The sequence below is a fragment of the Podarcis muralis genome, chromosome 15 (assembly GCF_964188315.1).
Source record: "Podarcis muralis chromosome 15, rPodMur119.hap1.1, whole genome shotgun sequence".
Taxonomy (NCBI): Eukaryota; Metazoa; Chordata; class Lepidosauria; order Squamata; family Lacertidae; genus Podarcis; species Podarcis muralis.
In genome coordinates this window covers 12331121-12346046 of record NC_135669.1, presented here as the reverse complement: position 1 = coordinate 12346046, position 14926 = coordinate 12331121, and the positions used below count along the sequence as shown (strand labels likewise).

Sequence of the window (14926 nt, the reverse complement as noted above, 5' to 3'; positions counted from 1 at the left end):
GTCTGTCAAACATTAAACGCTTCCCTAAACAGGACTGCCTTCAGATGTCCTCAGAATCACTTCCCCTTTCAAAAAATTGACTTTCTAATATGTTTCCCATTGGCTAAGTAAATACCTTGGTCCTGCCAGCTTCAGTACCATGCACAAATTCAATACCTGAAGGTGGTGGAAATCAAGGGAAACAGATACCATGATAATTGAACAGTTATAGTTGGGCGATGCTCTCGTTCTCTCCGTAAGCACTTCTGTGCTCATGTCTATACATTTTGCCATGGGACGCGGGTGGCGCTGTGGGTAAAAGCCTCAGCACCTAGGACTTGCCGATCGAAAGGTCGGCGGTTCGAATCCCCGTGGCAGGGTGCGCTCCTGTTGCTTGGTCCCAGCGCCTGCCAACCTAGCAGTTCGAAAGCACCCCCAGGTGCAAGTAGATAAATAGGGACCGCTTTCTAGTGGGAAGGTAAACGGCGTTTCCGTGTGCAGCTCTGGCTTGCCAGAGCAGTGATGTCACACTGGCCACATGACCCGGAAGTGTCTTCGGACAGCGCTGGCCCCTGGCCTCTTGAGTGAGATGGGCGCACAACCCCAGAGTCTGGCAAGACTGGCCCGTACGGGCAGGGGTACCTTTACCTTTACCTTTATACATTTTGCCAATCAGCCCCAATGTGGCACTTATCTGTGGTGTAGAGATTCTCACCAGCTGATGGAACACCCGCCAAGGGCATAGCTCAACTTGGTGGGGAAAGATGGGAGGAGCAATCCCTGTTCCCTTCCTTACCCAAAATGGAGACCAAGGCAGCTCTGCTCGCTCGCTCTCCTACTTGGTTGGTGGCCATGCAGACATATGCTCCCGCATCGCTCTTCAAAGCATGCGCTACCAAAAGCTTTGTGTTGGTCACCTGTCGAAATGGGGTGAGGTAGAGGAGAAAGAATATGTTGGAGCTCCACAAGTATTTACTTGTCCCTTTTGATGTGTGGCATAATGGTTAGGGTGTTGGACTATGACCTGGGAGACCAGAGTTCAAATCCCCACTCAGCCATGAAGCTCAGTCGCCTTGAACCAGTCACCAACTCTTAAGCCTAACCTTCCTCACAGGGTTGTTGTGAGAATGAAACAGGGAGGAGGAGAATTGTGTACCCCACCTTGAGTTCCTTGGAAGAAGGTGATATATAAATGTATTAATAAAAATATATAACAAAATATTGTCATATTGTCTGGGAGTCTGTGAAGTGCCTTTTCTTTGGGCAAAAAAAGGACAGTTGGCTTAGCAAGATGGCTCAGCAACTTCTCTACATATTCTTCAAAGCATACACACACACACACACACACACACGACATCACAACATCACACAATACATAATTGTGCAAAATAACTTCAACATAGCAGTGACAACACACTGCACAGTACAATTCCCAAGCCCACTAAATACATCCACTTAGTGGATTTATTTTCAGAGAAAATATAGCTAAGTTCCTCAGTGTAGCCATCAAAGATGGGAAACTGAGATACAACTGTTAATGAGAAGATGAATTCCAAGCCAAAGTTGTCTGCAGTTTAAAATTAGTTTTGGTAATGGGGTTGTTGTTGTTGTTTTGTTAAAAATAAAAGGCAGAATCTGTGTGCATGTATGTTGCCTTTTTATCCTCTCTACTGTGGTTGTTGCGGCTACATTCCCATCTTAAAGCACATGGCTCCCACCCCCAAATCCTGGGAACAGTAGTTCTCGGAGCAACAATTCCTGGCACCCTTAACAAACTATAGTTCCTGGGATTTCCTGGGCTTTAAAAGATGTGGTGCAATTATGACTTTGATAACTATACACTGTATCTGATATGGGCTGCGTTTATTGATTGATATCATTTATATCCCACCCTCTTCTCCAAAGAGTTCAAGGTGGCACACATGGTTCTCCCCCTCCTCATTTAACCCTCACAACAACCCTGTGAGGTCGGCTAGGCTGAGAGATAGTTTCTGGCCCAAGGTCACCCAGTGAGCTTCATGGCCAAGTGAATATTTGAACCTTGGTCTTCCAGGTCCCAGTCTAACACTCTAGCCACTACACCACAGCGGCTCTTAAAAAACCACAAAAAAACATTGCTACTAGATGTATTGTTTTTGATTACCTCATAATGACCATTTTCCTCATTTATGGGGACGCCGTTCTTTTTCCACGAAACGGTTGGCTCAGGGTGTCCTCTAGGGGGCAAGCATTCCAGAACCAATTGTTCTCCAGCTGTCACCACCAAGTTGCTGGGATGAAGCCGAAACTCTTCTTGCAGAGCTACGAGAAAACACAAATATATGCTAAATGAAATTCCCGTATGGGGTCAGCAACAGTTCCCAATATTCTTTGGGGGAAGCAATTTGACTTAACTGCACATATGTGAACGTGGCCTACGATTTTGCAACTGAGTTTGTCAATACAGTCATACCTCATGTTACGTCCGCTTCATGTTACGTTCTTTCAGGTTACGTCCCGCGGTGACCCGGAAGTCCCGGAAAGGGTTACTTCCGGGTTTCGCCGCTTGTGCATGTGCAGAAGTGCAAAATGACATCATGCATGCGCAGAAGCGGAGAATCACAACCCATGTGTGCGCAGATGTCCTGCTGCGGGTTGCGCTCTTTTCATGTTGCGAACGGGCCTCTGGAACGGATCCCATTTGCAACCAGAGGTACCACTGTATGTGTTTGAATCCCACCTGAAAACAACAACCATCTAGAACAGTGGCGTCCAAACTTTTTTTCAAAGAGGGCCAGATTTGATGAAGTGAAGGGCCATGAGGGCCGACCAAAGGGCCGACCAAAGTTGTTAACTTTTTGAGCTTTTTTATTATGATTTTACCGCAGAGTTGTTGAGCTTTTTTTAGGATTAATGTTGTTGAGGTAATTTAAGGGATTTTACCCCAGGAAATAAACTGCCACAGGAGCCGGATTAAACTGGCCAGCGGGCCGCATTAGGCCTCCCAAATGGACTTTGGACATGTCTGCTCTAGAAACACCCTAAATTAGCTGCACCAGTAGAGGGTAGCCCCTCACTGGACTAAGGTAAAGGTACCCCTGCCCGTACAGGCCAGTCGTGTCCGACTCTAGGGTTGTGCGCCCATCTCACTTAAGAGGCCGGGGGCCAGCGCTGTCCGAAGACACTTCCGGGTCACATGGCCAGCGTGACAAGCTGCATCTGGCGAGCCAGCGCAGCACACGGAACGCCGTTTACCTTCCCGCCAGAGCGGTACCTATTTATCTACTTGCACTGACGTGCTTTCAAACTGCTAGGTTGGCAGGCGCTGGGACCGAGCAGCGGGAGCGCACCCCGCCACGGGGATTCAAACCGCCGACCTGACGATCGGCAAGTCCTAGGTGCTGAGGTTTTACCCACAGCGCCACCCGCGTCCCTCACTGGACTACTGATCACATAATAAAAAATAGAAGTTTAAGGTGCAAAAAGCTGTTCATTGCACATTAGGCAGCAAAGGGGGATAGGTGTAAGAATCCTTCTTTTGCCCTCTGGTGTTGACTGTGTTTATGCAAAGGAGCAGGACATGCAACATAGTTTTTAATTACTCAGTCATTTCCAGAGGTTGCATTTTGTAAGCAGAATCAAGCACTGATCCAGCTGCCTTTCTGCTCCACCTGACAAAATTAATCTCTTTGATTTGGAGGCTAAACTTCCATGTTCTAACACCAAGGAAGGATGACGCAGTTAAAAGGATCGCTCCTTGAGCGGTTTAATTCCTTACAAATTAAGGGCAAGAGCCAATAATAGATAAACCTGCTACAAACAACAACTTGAATAAGGAAATCGAACAAAATTCCAACCACAAGTCATTGGATGCTGTGAGGGGTAGGGATACTTAAAACAGGAAAAGCTGAACCAGCAGAATCAATCATAAACCATACTAAACTTAAAAGTGAGTTTATTTGGTGCAGCCACTCTATTGTAATAAAGCACATCCCATTAATTTCAATTAGTGTGTTGAGCACATGTTTAACTCTCTCCCATCAGCGTCAATGGTGCTTACCTCACTTGTGCTCGATGATTGTACCCTAAGATTTTTACCACTCTTCAAAGGCTTTGGATTGCCTTTCACATGTTCACTGCATCAAGAGAGCGCTGCAGTATAAATTCCTTAATTCTGGTTTGTATTTTACCATTACTTTGTGGATTCTAAAACACACACACACACACACACACACACACACACACACATATCCAGTTAATGTGTTTTTAATCGTTTTCAATGATGGAGTGTAGCTACATAAACAGAGGAGATGGAGCTTAAACAGGCGCCCAAGTCAATGATGATGATGATGATGTAAGGAATTCAATTAACATTGCCATCCTGGGCGTGCCATTGTCAGAGAAGCCATACCGAGTAGGGTTGCCATATCTTGAAGAGCAAAAAAGAGGACAGCCTGAGCTGCTGTCAGCACACGGGCATCTTTAACCAGCTTGGGCCAAGCCCAAGCAAAAAAAACCCCAATAAATGAATAAATAACACCGCCCCGCCCCTCCAAAACTCGACATTTCCTTTAAAATGTAAAAATCCCCCCAGATGGGCATGTTGGACTCCCCAAAGAGGACATGTCCTGGATTTCCCAGACGTATGGCAACCCAAATGCTGAGCTCAGTGGGACTTCTTCTCAGGAACATGTGCATTGAATTGCAGCATCGATTGCCTGCAAGTGTGTAGTGTGGAGCTAGTGTCCAACTTCAACCATGGTACGAGGCCGTGCAGCTGAGAAAACTCTGCAACACACACACACACACACACACACACACACACACACACTGTTTCACAACAGTTGCTAGTCCAGAATAAACATACTAGCTCACATGCTCAGGTGCACGAAAGGCAGGAGTGGGAATCTTTGGTCCTTCGGATGTTGCTGAACTACTGCTCATCAATGCATCCTAGCAAGCATGCTTCCTTGCCTTCACTTTTTGGAAAGAAAGAAAGAAAGAAAGAAAGAAAGAAACCTATTTGGAAACAAGATGCTGGACTAGATGGGCCTTTGGAGGCTTCTCAAAATTATCATTTTTCCAAGGGTCAGTCTGCTGGACTTTACAAGTAGCCATTTAATGCCATCTGTAGTCCCACTTCACTCAAAGCGCCATCAACTGCTGCTCTTTTGAACAATACAAAAGACCACCAGGCCATCAAAAAGAGGCCTGTTGACCAAAAGCCCCCCCCCCCCACACACACACACATCAACACTGCAGGTTGCATGTGATGCTGATGCTAACTCAGAGCAGATTCATAGAAATGAATGAACCTAAGTGAATCAGGTCCATTAACTTCAGGGTGCCTACTCTGAGTAGGAAACTTGCATTGCATACGCCTCCATTTGCCAAAAGGCCAGCCACAAAGGGCAGCACCACCAGTTCTGCCACACTGGGTACTGAGCCTTGGGGGTGCCATAGGGTGCTGCAACTATGATGTCATGAATTGAACAGAACAGAAGGGGAGAGAAAGGGGTGCTGAATTTTGGGCTCACACAGGGCACCGCTGAACTTTGAAAGACCAAAGTCCACCCCTGCCACCTTCAAGAAACCCACAAGTGGAACATGAAGGGAGTTGCAGTTCTCATTTCTTAGTACAGAAATCTGATGTGATGTGTAGAGATCTTTCCTATTCTACTTGGTTTAAGAGGGTTCTGGAAAGTTTTCTTTCCATATGAAAGAAACAGGCAGAAGGTTCTTGTTTGGGTTATTTCTTCTGAGAAGCTGAGTAAAGCTGGTTTAAACTGGTTCTCTTATCTTTCTGTCAAGGCCATGCTGACTATAATAATAAGGCCAGAAGAAGCCTGGGCTCTGAGCTTACTCTTTCTATCTCTTTGTTCTGGTGTGCTGTTCTGTACGCTATAGTGTTATGGTTTAGTCTTATTATAAGTCATTGTAAGTTTTATTGCAAGTGTGGCAACTGTGCCAATCCTGAATGTACTGTCGTACCTTGGTTCTCGAATGCCTTGGTACTTGGACGTTTTGGCTCCTGAACGCTGCAAACCAGAAGTGAGTGTTCCGGTTTGCGAACGTTTTTCATCCAAAACGTCTTCTGTGGCTTCCGATTGAGTGCAGGAAGCTCCTGCAGCCAATCGGAAGCCGTGCCTTGGTTTTCAAACTGTTGCAGGAGTCAAATGAATTCCCGGAACAGATTAAGTTCGACAACCAAGATATGACTGTGTTGGATTTGTGACCGTTGTGCTCAGTAAAGCTCTGCTGGATGAAGTACCATTGCCTCTGGTCTATTTTTTGGAAACTCTGCATCTTGTTTAAGTTTTTTCCTCCTACGGACCAGCAAAGCTCAGCTGGCCAACAGGGAGAAGCCCTCTCCTGCTGTTACTACCCATCTGCCCTATTCACAGATACAAGCCACTGAACCTGGAGTTTCCATTTAGCCATCAACGCTAATAGCCATTGATGGGCTTATCCTCCATATATTTGTCCAATCTCCTTTTGAAACCATCTAAGCTAGCAACCATCACCCCATCCTGTGGCAACAAAATGAGAACTAGCGTGGCTATTTATGGGAAGCCGTCTTCCTGCAGTTTCTTCTGCTTCAAATATAACAATTGCCTTGACAACCCGAACTGGGAACACAATCAGAAGGGAGAAACCCACAGAGAGGGAGAGAGGCAGCCTTTTCCCCTTGCCTTCCAGTCTTCTGCCTGCTTCCTGCATTCATCCCTCCTGAAGGATGTGACTCCTTTGTAATATAATCAAAAGTCCAGGAGATGAGTCAACTTCTTACAAGCAGCAACCTGCAGAGACCGTACCTTAGGATGTTATTGCTAGATATTTTTAGATGGTTAAACAAAATAATCCTTAATTGTTTCCAAAAGTCTCCCGCCCCACGTTTCCCAGCACAGACCAAGAGAAAAGATTAGGCTGCATTGCAGCGACTGCGCTGTAACAAAGAAATAGGTCAATTCTACTGCCGAAGAAGAATGGTAGAGGACTACGAATGGTGGAGAAATTTGGTTGATCTCCATTTAAATGGGAACCTACCTAACTGACACTTCCCAATGCAATCTGCTAAACAAAAGGCAGCCATTCTTGAAAATTCGCACTTTCCTGAATTTTGCATTGAAATTCTCCAAACAAATAATGCACCAAAAAAAGGATGTCTATTGGGGAAAGTGTGTTCAAAAATATGCATATTAGTGAAGATAAGACATAAAATGAATTCATATTAGGAAATAATCAGAAACTATGGAGAAATTGTGCACGAGAATGTGCATATTATGCGAAAATTGCTCTAAAATGCTACTTAAAAATAAAATCACAAACTGATGCAGAAATGTAGAGACCTGAACGTGCAACTGGGGAAAAATGAGAAATTGAGAGAAGCCAAAATTAACAGATGTGCCCATACAGGACTAATGGAGGGGGTTATATTTGCTGTAGAAATGAGAAAAGCATCTCAACATATGGAAGGGATACAAATTTAGCTGCCCCTGACCATATGGGATTGTAAATATGACTTCCTAGTGCATAAGTCAATACACAAATATTTTACAGGGAGTTTTGATCCACAACTGCCCTTTAAGCTAATAAACTCAGAAGGAGGATGATCGAGAATCTGTTAACATTATAAGCGGAACCTATTACAAAACGTCCCAGTGTGGAGTGCTTCTTGTTTAGGGATTCAGTCAACTAGCCATGCCAGCTTCCAAGATACTCCACCCCATTCCTCCTCCATCCATTATTTTCCATTATTCCCTTTCAACAGTTAGTCAGCATTCCATGGCCATAGACTGTCTTCAGTCCCCAATGGGATGTTTATGGTGGTTCCGCAGCACCACCTTTTAGGTTTTGCCCCCTAAAGATTTTGTGTAACAATACCTCTTGTGCTGGAGGTGTTGGGAGAACTGAGATCACAGTTAGTGAATGATGGCTTCCCACTTTGCTGCATATGTATGTGCAAGCTGAGGATTTTAATTTTGTGATCATAGGGTATGGCAAAAGAAGGTGGTACTTTCTTAAAGTCAATCAGTCTGGAACAAAAGCTTGTGTCTGCAATGCTGGTCTTCTCAATCACAAGAATTTCTTTTTTTATTCTGTATATTTAACAAACAAACAGAGGAAACTGCCTTGTACAAACCACTGGGCTACGGGACCTCCCTCTACAAAAATAAGACTATATATCCAGCCAGTCCACTATTGTCTACTCTGACTGCCAGCATCTTTCCAGTGACTCAGACAGGGAAAGGTCCTCCCATTACCTGTTACCTGACCCTTCTAACTGGAGATGTCAGGAACTGAACCTGGGACATTAAGCAGATGCTCTGTCACTGAGCCAGGTTTTTTCTAAGCTACAATCATAATATTAAGGTAAAGGTAAAGGGACCCCTGACCATTAGGTCCAGTTGTGACCAACTCTGGGGTTGCGGCGCTCATCTCGCTTTATTGGCCGAGGGAGCCGACGTACAGCTTCCGGGTCATGTGGCCAGCATGACTAAGCCGCTCCTGGTGAACCAGAGCAGCACATGGAAACGCTGTTTACCTTCCCACCGGAGCGGTACCTATTTATCTACTTGCACTTTGACGTGCTTTCGAACTGCTAGGTTGGCAGGAACAGGGACTGAGCAACGGGAGCTCACCCCGTCGCAGGGATTCGAACCGCTGACCTTCTGATCGGCAAGTCCTAGGCTCTCTGGTTTAACCCACAGCGCCACCTGTGTGGGTTAAACCATGATATTAATCAATTCAAAATCTTTCGGTCAGCTAAAATGCTATCCCCTTTTAAAATAAATGTGTTGGTTCATTAAATGGTATGAGACCCACAGACTTGCTATTTGAAATGGTCCAGCTGAGCATTTTACCTCCTCACTCTGCACGATGGGCTGATCTGACACAAAGCAAAAATGCCAAAACACCAGCCTCCTATTGACTTTGTTACAGAGACCCACACAGAGGCAGTTGGGGGGCAGGGAGCAGAGGAAAAACTGGGAGCCTGTCTGGAATTGGCTTGCATGTTTCGCATCGCTCCACGGCAATGCAAGACCCAATGCACATCCGGGGAGGGAAACTATTTGCTTGCACGTGCTCGAACAGCGAGTCCATGTGGCGCACTTAATTTAATTTGCTAACAGAAGCATCTCCCAAACCATCTTTGCCTGCATGAATATTTATAGCTGCCAAACACCACTGCGAACCTTCACACTGGGCCACGAGAGCCGGATGGAGCCTGATCGTTAATGAAGTGTTAATTGGAGGGTCTCCCAGCCTGAATATTAAAGAGGGTTTTTAATTGTGCCAATAATTAGCGCTGCAGAATCCTGCAAGAGAGACGTTGTGGGCTTAAAGGTGGGGAAGATGGTGTGGTCCAGGGGCATGCCTGAGACAGGGCATTTGATATCTCTGTACTACCCAGGGGATGCAGAACATGGAATATAGGAGTAATGAGAGTAGCTAGAAAGTCAAAAGTATTTATAAACACAAAACACACACACACACGGCAGAACTTTTCTTAATTGTTGCTCTCAGTATGCATATATTTCATTGTATTTATTTATGGATGAATGGCATTACTACTCTCTGCTTCCTGAATATGAGAGGCAAAATGTTGTCCCCGATCCCCAATCCTAGTTCAGCACACTAAACACTACTGTATCTAATTGGATGGGATCAACAGCGTTGAATTCACTGGGTGGCATTGAACCAGCCCTTTTCTCTCAGTTTTCTCATCTGTAAAATGGGAGCAGTTGAGGCCTTGGCTCACGACTGCTGTGAGAGAAAAATGTGAGGCAAGGAGCACTGAAAGTGATATTAGCATGAGTTTAACAACGCGGACATTCCCTGCTAGCTGTTTGGCAATAATTTAGTGGCTGATCTCCGATCACAACAATAAAGGTTGGTTGGTTGGTTGGTAGGTAGGTATCAAAGAACTAATTCAAACGAACAGTCCTCCAGGGACTGTGGATCATTTCAGTTTGCAGGTGGGAGGTGTGTATTTGAAAGTTCTCCCATGTTAAAAGCTCCCTGCATGTGAAAATCGAGTACAGGAGGGACAGTTTGTCCTGAGGACTTTTCTCTTACATGGTAGCTTTCCATGCACAGGTAAATGTTTGCTTGTAAGAACATAAGAACACAACAATAACTTGCTAGATCTGGCCAGTGGCACACCTAGCTGAACATCCTGTACTCACAGTGGTCAACAAGATGCCTCTTTTAAGTTGCTCGCCATCATTGCCTCCTGTGGGAGCCAATCCCAAGTTTAACTAGGCACTGTGTGGAGTTCTTTCTTTTGTCTGCCCTGTTTCTTAAGGTAAAGGTAAAGATAAAGGTAAAGGGACCCCTGACCATTAGGTCCAGTCGTGGCCGATTCTGGGGTTGCGGAGCTCATCTTGCTTTACTGGCTGAGGAAGCCGGCGTACAGCTTCCGGGTCATGTGGCCAGCATGACTAAGCTGCTTCTGGTGAACCAGAGCAGCGCACGGAAATGCCATTTACCTTCCCGCTGGAGCGGTACCTATTTATCTACTTGCACTTTGATGTGCTTTTGAACTGCTAGGTTGGCAGGAGCAGGGATCAAGCAACGGGAGCTCACCCTGTTGCGGGGATTCGAACCGCCGACATTCTGATCAGCAAGTCCTAGGCTCTGTGGTTTAACCCACAGCGCCACCCACGTCCCCATTTCTTAAGGTAAAAGCATTTAAACAGTCTTTACAAACAACGCACACCTGCAGTCAGTGGCATAGTCTACGGAAAAAGTTCATAGGCTCATAGAAACAAGATCTCACCAGGGGTGGGATTGGATTTAGTTCACATTTAAAGGTAAATCGACCTGCCTTGTGCTTTCCAAAACAATATACAAAATGAAGACAGGCTTCAAAATGTGCACTTCTCCAAATTTTGCAGTGCCGTTTTCCAGTGAAGTAACACGTACAAAAATGCATCTACTGAGATAAAGCATGTGTAGAAATGCATACTATTAGTGTAAATAACATACAAGACTGAATAACGTTGTGGGAAGCTGCCTTGCAAAAAACAAAAAAAGGTGCCTATTTGGCAAAGTTAGATACAAAAATGTGCATACAGGGAGAAATTTGCACTCAAATCTGAAGAAATTTTCAGGAGTACTTTATTCCACCACCATTACCACCCATCAAACAATGTGGAGAATTGAACTTAATACTGGACAAATGAGAAAATCGAGAGAAAAGACAATGGACAGATTTGGCAGTCCCTCAAGGGTGGATCTATACAAGGGGTGGGGGACGCTATAAATAAGCCATAAATTAAATTGTTTTAACCAAGCGGGGGAACCTTACACAGAGTCCCCCCCCTTGGTTAAAACAATTTAATTTTACAGAAATTGCATAGAAAAGTTTTCTGCTCTACAGTGCCATCTGGTGTAGCATGTTTATAACGTATTTAACATGCAGTTTTTGACTAATGTAGGTGAGTCCCTAGTCCCACCCAGACAGCCCCACCATGCTGCAATAGAAGTGGCTTGCCCGATATGCAACTCTCCAAGCTGATCCCAATGCCTTACCTTCCACATAAAGAGACGCATTCTTGCTAACGGCTGCACCCAGGTGGTTTCTGGCCACGCAGTTGTATACCCCTTCGTCCGATTTCCCCTTCCTCTGGCTGAGACGTAAGAAGAAGAGGGAGCCACCCGGCAGGAGGGTGCGTTGGGAGGGACCATCGTCTTTGTTTGTCTTCACATACTCGCCATTGCGATACCACTCAATGGTGGGTGTCGGGTTCCCGGCCGCACGGCAGTTCAAGGTCGCAGCCTGGTCCCAGCGCACCACAAGGTCAGAGGGGTGATCAATGATATATGGTACAACCTCCTCTGAACGAGACTTCGAACCTGGGAGAATAAGAAACAGGGAGGGAGGGACAGAAAAAAAATAAACTTCATTCTCCCCCATCAAACACTTTTTTGTCTTTCCATTCCTTTGCTTGCCACCTACAGTAACATAGCACTGGGTCGACTCAAAAGTTCCAAACAAACCAGTTGCAAAGTAACCTATGCCATATTTTTGCACCCTGCATTGTGCTAGTGCTAAACAATTAAAACCCCTGTGTTGCAAACACAGTAATATCCAAGGCAACACGATGACCAAATACAACAATGTGATGTCAATATAAACTCTTTATATAATCTCTACAGAATATTGAACAGTATGAAATATATGAAATATGCACTCTCTGCAAAACCAAATAAACAGAAATCTTATAAATCTCTGAAAATCACAAAATATGCACTCTTGATGGATTCTCTTGAAAACATAGAACCAAATAAACATACAGTGGTGCCCCGCAAGACGAATGCCTCGCAAGACAAAAAAACTCGCTAGACGAAAGGGTTTTCCGTTTTTTGAGTCGTTCCGCAAGACGAATTTCCCTATGGGCTTGCTTCGCAAGACAAAACGTCTTGCGAGTTCTTGCGAGTTTGTTTCCTTTTTCTTAAAGCCGCTAAGCTGTTAATAGCTGCTAAGCCGCTAAGCCATTAATAGCCGCTAAGCCGCTAAGCCACTAATAGCCGTGCTTCGCAAGACGAAAAAACCGCAAGACGAAGAGACTCGCGGAATGGATTAATTTCGTCTTGCGAGGCACCACTGTAAGTCTTATAAGTCTCTGAAAGTCTTTGTAGACTATGCAAGTCTCTGAAAGAAGCAATGGGTCAGATTCTTATCTGGTGAAAACAAGCCGTAAATCTTTGTTTTATGACGTCCAATGCTGCCAAAGTAGTCCACAAACAGACATGGTGAACAGTGGTTACATAACTTTCTGACCACTGCTCCATAGCAATTATGTTATACACTTCCATTAACCATATAGATGGGTTTATGAAGCATTTCTGTATCCTTCTGCTGTGCTGAAGAAGAATTTCATGAAACAGTGGGTATATCCGGAATCACTGTTCACTACGTCCATTTGCGGACCACTTCGGCAGCGTTTGACATCATATAACAAAGACTGGAATACTTGGTTTCAAGTCCCTGCTAAGCCACAAAATGTACAGATGTGAGTCACTGTGTGCCTAACCTGCAGGGGTGTTTGGATGATAACAGCAGGGATATTGTGAACACAGCCTCATTGGAGAATTGGATACCCGTGTCAATCTTTACACATAATATTTGTGTAAGGCTGTCGTCATGCTGTAGTTCACACAGCCACCAGCAGGTGCTGCTGCAAATGACAGTATGATGAGAGGTCAGTGCCTCTACTGGCCACTTTCCTCCTCCACTGGCGGGTGTGGAAGTGGACTAACAAAGGAAAGAAAGCCTTTCTCCCTTCCCCACCCCTACACCAGCTTCTACTGCTGCTTCAGCAAGCAAGGAAAAAGTCTGCATTTTCAGGCCAACCTGATCACTGCACCAGCTATGGCAGAAGGATGAATGAGCCCAATCCCTGTGGCAGCTGCAGGCTGGTGCACAGGTTAGGCAATGGGCCCAATGTCATTGTGCGATGACGGCAAGACCAGATCCCAGACTGCCTCAGAATGTTCCACTTTGGGGGCTTCAGCCTGGGCTCGGCTGTTGAAGGACTTGCTACCTTGCTTCCTGCTCACTCAAAGGATGATTTCAGTGCCAATGGCATGGTGTTAGTGCCGCCCTGCTGGTGAGTCAGAGGGAGATCAGTAGAACAGCACTTCCATTTAATCCAGCCCCTACCCCACCCTCCCCATAAGGGAGTTTGAATTGCTCTGCCTCTCCCTTAGAATCAGCTCTCCATCCAAAAATATCAATGAATGTGCCTCGGACATTTCAATGCTCTAAATAACATCACTGTTAGAATCAACAACATAAATTGGTCCTCTTAGACGGCAAACCTATACATACTCCCGGGATTGATCCCATTAGGCTGGGTAGACAAGTACAGTATGGCACGCTTGCTCTCCTTATCTCAGTGCCTGTTAGTAACCGCAGTCCATTTTCTAGCCTCTCTGTTTAATGTGAAGCACAATTTTCCCAGCCTTTCAAACTTCTAGAATTTAATGAGAGATGGAAAAAGCCCCAGCCCTTGATTTAAGCTTTCTGTAGAATGGCACTCTGCTGATCCACAGTCTCCGAGAAGCAAACTCATTGTTACTGAGGCAATACATAGTAATCCCCTCGGAGCTTCCTGTGCAGAATTTCCTGACATTGTCCCCTCGGAAGCAGCAGAAAGTCAAGGACCTTCAGCCACAAAGAATGGACCGGTGGGCCTCTAGGCACCCTTTGAGATACAATAACCCTTTCCCTCCCCCTATTTCCCAGTCAAAAACTCTGCTTTCTGCAACCTGTCTCATGCAAATCTCCAAGTCCAGTAGATAGATAATTTATTACGGTCGGATACCAGCTTATAGGGACGTGGGTGGCGCTGTGGGTTAAACCACAGAGCCTAGGACTTGCCGATCAGAAGGTCGGCAGTTTGAATCCCCGGGACAGGGTAAGCTCCCGTTGCTCGGTCCCCGCTCCTGCCAACCTAGCAGTTCGAAAGCACGTCAAAAGTGCAAGTAGATAAATAGGTATCACTCTGGTGGGAAGGTAAAGGGCATTTCCGTGCGCTGCTCTGGTTTGCCAGAAGCGGCTTAATCATGCTGGCCACATGACCCGGAAGCTGCACGCCGGCTCCCTTGGCCAATAAAGCGAGATGAGCGCCACAACCCCAGAGTCGGCTACAATTGGACCTAATGCTCAGGGGTCCCTTTACCTTTACCTTTACCAGCTTATAAAACACACTTAGGAGACTTGACCTGGCACCACCATCTCCCAGAAGTCCTCCAAGTCCAGTAATTTCTAGAAGTAGAAGTGTTGCACAAGACACATCTGCCACTATTATCATGCAACCCCTATTCTCCTCGCAGAGTTACAATTCCCAGACTTCCCTGGGAAGAGAGGTTGACTATTAAACCACTCCAGGAACTGTAGCTGTGTGAGGGGAATGGGGGATCTCCAACCAGCGGCATTGCATGAATTCACAGCTCC

The 14926-nt window shown here is 45.6% G+C and overlaps 1 protein-coding gene across 7 annotated transcripts in view; it reads right to left on the bottom strand.

Moving 5' to 3' along the window:
* ROBO4 (roundabout guidance receptor 4) overlaps positions 1 to 14926 on the bottom strand; it is a 105780-nt gene that overhangs the window by 74246 nt on the left and 16608 nt on the right. For all 7 annotated transcript variants that reach the window (XM_028707704.2, XM_077919928.1, XM_028707703.2 and 4 more), the window contains exons 2-4: positions 11497 to 11820; positions 2123 to 2280; positions 776 to 896 (exon numbers count right to left, since the gene is read on the bottom strand). In XM_028707704.2, coding sequence (XP_028563537.2) covers positions 776 to 896; positions 2123 to 2280; positions 11497 to 11820 — 603 coding nt within the window. The remainder of the gene's footprint in view (positions 1 to 775; positions 897 to 2122; positions 2281 to 11496; positions 11821 to 14926) is intronic.